Genomic DNA, 5,708 nt, shown 5'->3' with positions numbered 1-5,708 from the left:
TCTTCCGGGTTTGTTTTTGGAGAGAGGGTTTAATGGTTTTTTTCAAAAATCAAGAAACCCCTAAGGTCCCATGGGGGTTTCTATTTATAAAAAACCCTCCCCTTCCCATTGAGAAACCCTCCACAAGGGTTGATTTCAAGGCCCACCTCCACCATTCCAAACTTCCTAGTTTCAAGATACTTGCTGATAATGTTCTCCAAATTTGTAAGTTGGCGAAACTTCAAGGCTCCAAAACCCCATAAGCTAGGCTCCATGCTAAATTATTTGCAGTGAACACAATCTTATCATCATTGCAATGATCCTTAATGGACACCTATGTAGCCATGCCAACTAGTTTGATTGGCGAATTCTGAGTGGCTGCCATCTATTTAAAAAGATAAGACCATAACTTGAGAACTCTTAAATTACCAATCACAAAAATACGAAAAGAGCCAAGCCATAAAATTGCATGTTATCAAGAATGCTAATGAGGAAAAGTAGTATAATTTAATATTGTTTTTGGAAGTGGGTTTCAAAAACTGTTTACGTGTCTTCAATTTGCTTTTGAAAATGGGAAACTCTCTAGAAAATTGTTTCGTATTGGAAACGCACGTGTGAACAGGTCAGAGACTCTAAAGGGGTGTGTGTGAATTTTGAAACAAATGGGCGTTTGGATAACGGAGCATTTTGACGGAGGAGGGCAGCAGCCCATGGGACTGCGAGTTTGTGGGACCGGTCAGGATTCACAATAAACTTACATATAAAAACAAGATAAGCAGAACAAAGGACATAACGGTGGGGCCTCCGACTAATGAGTGAGGACGGCCAGCAGGCACATGCAAATCGCGTTTGCACGAAGGTAAGACCGAAATGCGAGAGGAACCGAGAGATAAAAGAGGGGAACGTGGGTGAAAAAATCGGACGAATATCTGTATTATTTAAATTGATCTAAATTTCTATCCGTAGGGTTCTCTAATATCTGTGTTCAAAAATAGAAAAAAGTATATACGGGAAAACGTGGCCATCCCTCTCTCTACTTGGCCGCCCCGCCTTCACCGCTTGTCATCTTGCTTCGCCTGTGTGTCTGTGATGTGGCGTCCTCTCGTGCAGTGTGCTTTCGGCCTGCCTGACTTTTATCTTATTTTTTGGCGGTCCTATTTTCCTAAATCTCAAAAAAGAAATATAGGTATTACGGACCTAAATCCGGGGGCCGAGACTTTTTGATATAGCCCTCCAGACGTAGACCGTCTCTCGAGAGTCTGGCCCACTTATTCTAAATTGAATCAGCAGCCCCCCAATGGCTGCCCGCCACATACGCCGGCCAGATCATCGAAGGCAGCAAAATTGCGTAGGGCCCACACTGCCAAACGCTTGGGACCAGCACACATTGCAAACAAAAGGCGCGTTTAATCGAGTTTTTAAATCCGGAGCATGGTGACAGACGACTTGGCTTCCCCTGATTCGCGCAAGGAATGGTCTTTTCCTCTTTCTGTGTAGGAGTAACGATGCCACCTCCCACGTCAGCGCGAGGTTCCCCACCCACCGCGAAGCCGTGCTGGCGGGACTCCTTTTGGAAGAAAGCTGAGTGACTCATAAATAGGGTTAGGATTGTGAGGAGCGGAAAAAAGTAAATAATAAATATATTATATCGTTTATTTATTATCAGTCAGGAGGCAGGAGATGGTTGAAAATAACATGCTGCATGATTAAGTATTGAAAAAGGAAAGATGGTGCGCGGAGACTTTTCTTGCGGGGGAGGGAGCGAAGGTCTCTAGAAGCCCGAGCCCGACCACGTTATTGAGTTAAATAAAATGATTAAAAATTATTTGAAAAGTAATGAAAAGGATTAGAAAAAGTAAACAAAAGACAGACTATCGGGGCAACACGGAATACGGAAAAAAAAACAGGGATAAAAAAGAGAGGGTGGGCCCAAAGGAAGGTGCTTCACTATCATCGCCCGATCCGTTGCAAATCGAGCGGTTGTGGCTGATCGTTTCGTGTGTGTGGGGGTGGGTGAGGGCAGTCTGGGAAAAGAGAGAGAGAGAAGGGACTCTCTGGAGAGGAGTGTGTGTGTGTGTGTTTGCTGAACCGCCGCTGCTGATATGCCTCGCTTTCTGTGTCGCCTGCCTGTCTCCGTCTTTCCACCCCCCTTTTACTTTATTAATTAATTATTTTTTTGTTTTTCGGGAAGGCGAGGGGGGCCATATCTATGCGTTGCTTTGCACCCACCATATATACCAAAGCCCTTCCCTTTCCTTCTCCACCACACTCCCCGCCCGCTCTCTTCCTGCCTTATCGCAAAATCCGCTTTAGCAGTTTCGTGAAACCGCTCTTTTCCCTCTCTCTCTCTCTCTCTGTGTTAGAAGAATACTGCCATGAGTTCCTCCCTAGACGAATTCCCTTCCCCTCTGGCCAAAAAGCGGCCTCGCAGCGGCGAGGATGGGCATGGCCTTTCCCCCTCTTCTCCCCCTCTCAAGCAGGCTCTCCTGTCGTCCTGCTCGCCCCCCTGTTCCCCTCCTCGCCTCTCCTTCCTCGAGGAGCTCTGCGAAATTGAGCCATCCCTTGACCCTTCAGTCTTCGATCCCCCAGCCGGCCAAGAGGACCTTGTGACAGAAATGATGAGAAGCCTCGAGAAGGTTATCGGCGATGGCGACGGCGATACTACCGTCGCGCAGCTCTACGCCTGTGATGATCCCCCTTCGTCGTCGTCGCCCTCTCCTTCCAGGATTGAAGCCCTGCAGGAAGAGCCCGCAGAATCACCCGACTTATCTGGATCCGGCCACTCATCGGAGCCGTCAGGATCTGGCCGCCTCATGCCGCTCCCTGGTAGGTCTGAGGCAGAATCCCAGATCAGGCTACTCCTGGAGGCCTCTGATGATGAGCTCGGCCTCCCTCCGTCGACGCCCAACCCTGCTGCAGACGATGACTGGTCTGCGCTTGATGATGATGATAGGGCTCCAGACCCGTCTGCTCCCGCCTACAACATCCTCAGTGGCGTAGGGTGGCTGGACGGGGAGTTTGATGCCACTGGCGCTGCCGCCTTCTATGAAAGGGATTACAGTGAGATTGTTCTGCTTGACGCATACATGTGACCCATCAGTTCCTCCTCCCCCCTCCCTCCCTCACCGTGACAGTTGGGGCTCCGATAGCTCCTTCCTGAAGCGCGTCCCCTTGGCCAAATTGTACATACGGATCCATAGACGTCTTTTTGTCAGGGAAATGGATTCATTACAGCAGAGGATTAGTGGATGCAGTAGATTATATTGTTTAATTCTTTGAATTGCGTCTCCAGATCCCTCTTTCTTGATTATGCTCTTAATTACTCAATTTAAAACTTAACAAAAGAGACTGATTAAGGAGTCGGCTCGTGACTCATCGAAGCTAGCAGAAAACCGAGCTTTTGAACTAAATACCCTAAAAAGAGATCTGTGTATTAATGCAACTCTCATTGCACTCATACTAGTCATCAACCAATAGTTATGAAAAATAGTATATGGCAACTTTTGAAACTCGACATGCGATTATATCTGCGAAATATTGTAATGTGCTCTATTCAGCATGGTAAATAAAAAGTACAGAATTTTTATTTTCTAGAAGTTGTTTTAATTACAGCATCAAGAATATTGCTAATATTTGTCAATTACTCGGGAATCGATAGAAAATTGATGATATGAAAAGACTACACAAATCTATAATCGCATCGCTGTGCTAACAACTTTGTGCTAAATTGACTCCCAAATATTTATCAAAATCATCAAATAGGCGAAAGTATATTAAGCAACGAAAGAATTTCGGATGAATAAATTTGTTAAATTAAAGTATAATATTATGCAACGAAAGAATTTCGGATGAATAAATTTGTTAAATTTGATGAATAAATTTGTTAAATTAAAGTATATGCTTAAGATTTGAGCAATACTCGGGTTTGGGACACGATTTAGTTTCTATGTGAAGCCCCCTTATACAAAAAGATTGTTAGGAATTTTGCAGCTTGTGAGGATTGAAGCCAGATTCAGAGTTTTTTGAACATTAAAATCAATCAAGAACAAATTTAGTATGGGAGAAAAGGCCGAGCAACTTTTCGAATATTTTTTACACAAAATATCGGTACTGGCTGTGGGAAAACGCATGGTGTGCGTGATATTTGTTGAGCCAGCCGTAGGGCAGCAGCAGCTGAATTGACACGGAATTGAATTAAAAGACGTACAAGGGCGGGACATCTGGCACTCAATCCACGTACAGGTGTCGCCCCTGACCTTTTCCGCTGCTTGAGCGGTAGATCAACGTCACAGCAGTAGCTTTTTCGTCCTTTGAGGCTTGCAATGACCAGTTTTTGTCGGTCCTGGCAAATATTTGGAATTGTCAGGGCAATATATATGTAAAGAAAAAGGGCGGGGGGAAGGTAAAAAAATATGTTATGTAATTAAAAGGAAGATGGGACACTTTGCGAGCAAGAGATAAAGGGTGTATTTGGGCTAAACTAGGGCTGAACATCTTTGAACGCCTTTGGATATTTTTGTCACCTAAAAGATCACGTATTTTGAAAGGAAAAAATGGTGGGTTCATCGAGCAAAAAAATATATTGGAAGAAATTAACAGTCCACATTAGAGGGATACGATCCGTCGTATTATTAGTTTTTGAAACTTTACAAAACCCCAACTATTCCCAACTGCATTGGTGGTTAGATATTTACAAAAATCCACTTCTGAAACTTTACAAAACCCTAACTATTCCCAACTGCATTGGTGGTTAGATATTTACAAAAACCCACGTGTCGCGGTGTATCTCCACCTTAATATGTTTTGTGAGTTACCAATTTTACTCAAATGCTCAAAGACAATGACAAGCCACTCTTCCTCTTTTCTAAGGCAACCTAGACTTGATGGCAATCCCCTTGGGCAATAAAACAAGTCACCCCCAACATCACACCTTCGGGAGCCATTTGTTATTTTTGATAGTTTGGTATCCTAAATTTTATAGATTGGGGATGAAAGCTAAATGCATTGATTTAAAGATTCATCACCCTTACCATCCACAATCTTGCTGGGCTTACAATGAGATAAAGGCTCTCCATGCTTCAACAAGCCTAGCTTGGACGAGTTGAATTTAAGGAGCTAGCCTTCCAAAAACAAAAACAGCATTCAAACACAAGCCCTTTTGATTGCCACTTAGGATGCAAAATTTTGCAATTAAGTGCCTCAATACAGAGGGGCCCAAAATTGATCCACCTACATTCTCTTCAGCCAAGATAGAGATAGCATAAGGCCTTTTATCGTAAACCCTCCAATCCTAAACTACCATTGGACTTGGGTGAAGTGATTGTAATCCAAGAATGGCTTACTTGGCCAAGCCACATATTAGAAGTCTAGATCAAGGCCTTGAAGATCTTTATTTGGTCCCAAGAGTTCTTAAAGAAGGGGAACACACTAGTAGTGAAAACACTAGTGAGGCAAATAGTAGCTTTAACAACAATCGTTTTACTATTCAAAGAAAGGAGGGAGTTGAGTTTCTCCAACTTCCTTTCCTAGCTCTGCTGCTTCATGGTGACACCTAATCCCAATGGATAGCCAATATATTTCAAGACCTTCCTAACATCTATTAGTTTGAATGTGCAAGCACTCAACTACAACATATTTTCTATACCACAATTAATTAATCAATACGGTTCACCTTTTCTTCCACTTGTTTTAGAACCTAATAGGCCAACAAAGTCATTATAAACTTGTAC

General features: G+C 43.5%; 1 protein-coding gene across 1 annotated transcript; it reads left to right on the top strand.

The window, feature by feature from the left end:
* The first annotated feature begins 2,232 nt into the window (after positions 1-2,232).
* On the top strand, positions 2,233-3,256 carry LOC148029193 (uncharacterized). The gene has a single exon (XM_087687943.1). It carries the CDS (start codon positions 2,355-2,357, stop codon positions 3,069-3,071), a length of 717 nt encoding a protein of 238 aa, XP_087544069.1. The 5' UTR covers positions 2,233-2,354; the 3' UTR covers positions 3,072-3,256.
* The last annotated feature ends 2,452 nt before the right edge of the window (positions 3,257-5,708 follow it).

The sequence above is a fragment of the Lygodium microphyllum genome, chromosome 11 (genome assembly GCF_053477565.2).
Source record: "Lygodium microphyllum isolate KBCC chromosome 11, Lygodium_microphyllum_v1.1.10, whole genome shotgun sequence".
Lineage (NCBI taxonomy): Eukaryota > Viridiplantae > Streptophyta > Polypodiopsida > Schizaeales > Lygodiaceae > Lygodium > Lygodium microphyllum.
Note: the sequence above shows the minus strand (reverse complement) of the source record. Positions and strands in the feature narration are given on the sequence as shown.

Coding starts and splice junctions, on each gene's coding strand:
- LOC148029193 (XM_087687943.1), top strand. CDS start 2,355: ATGAGTTCCTCCCTAGACGAATTCCCTTCCCCTCTGGCCAAAAAGCGG.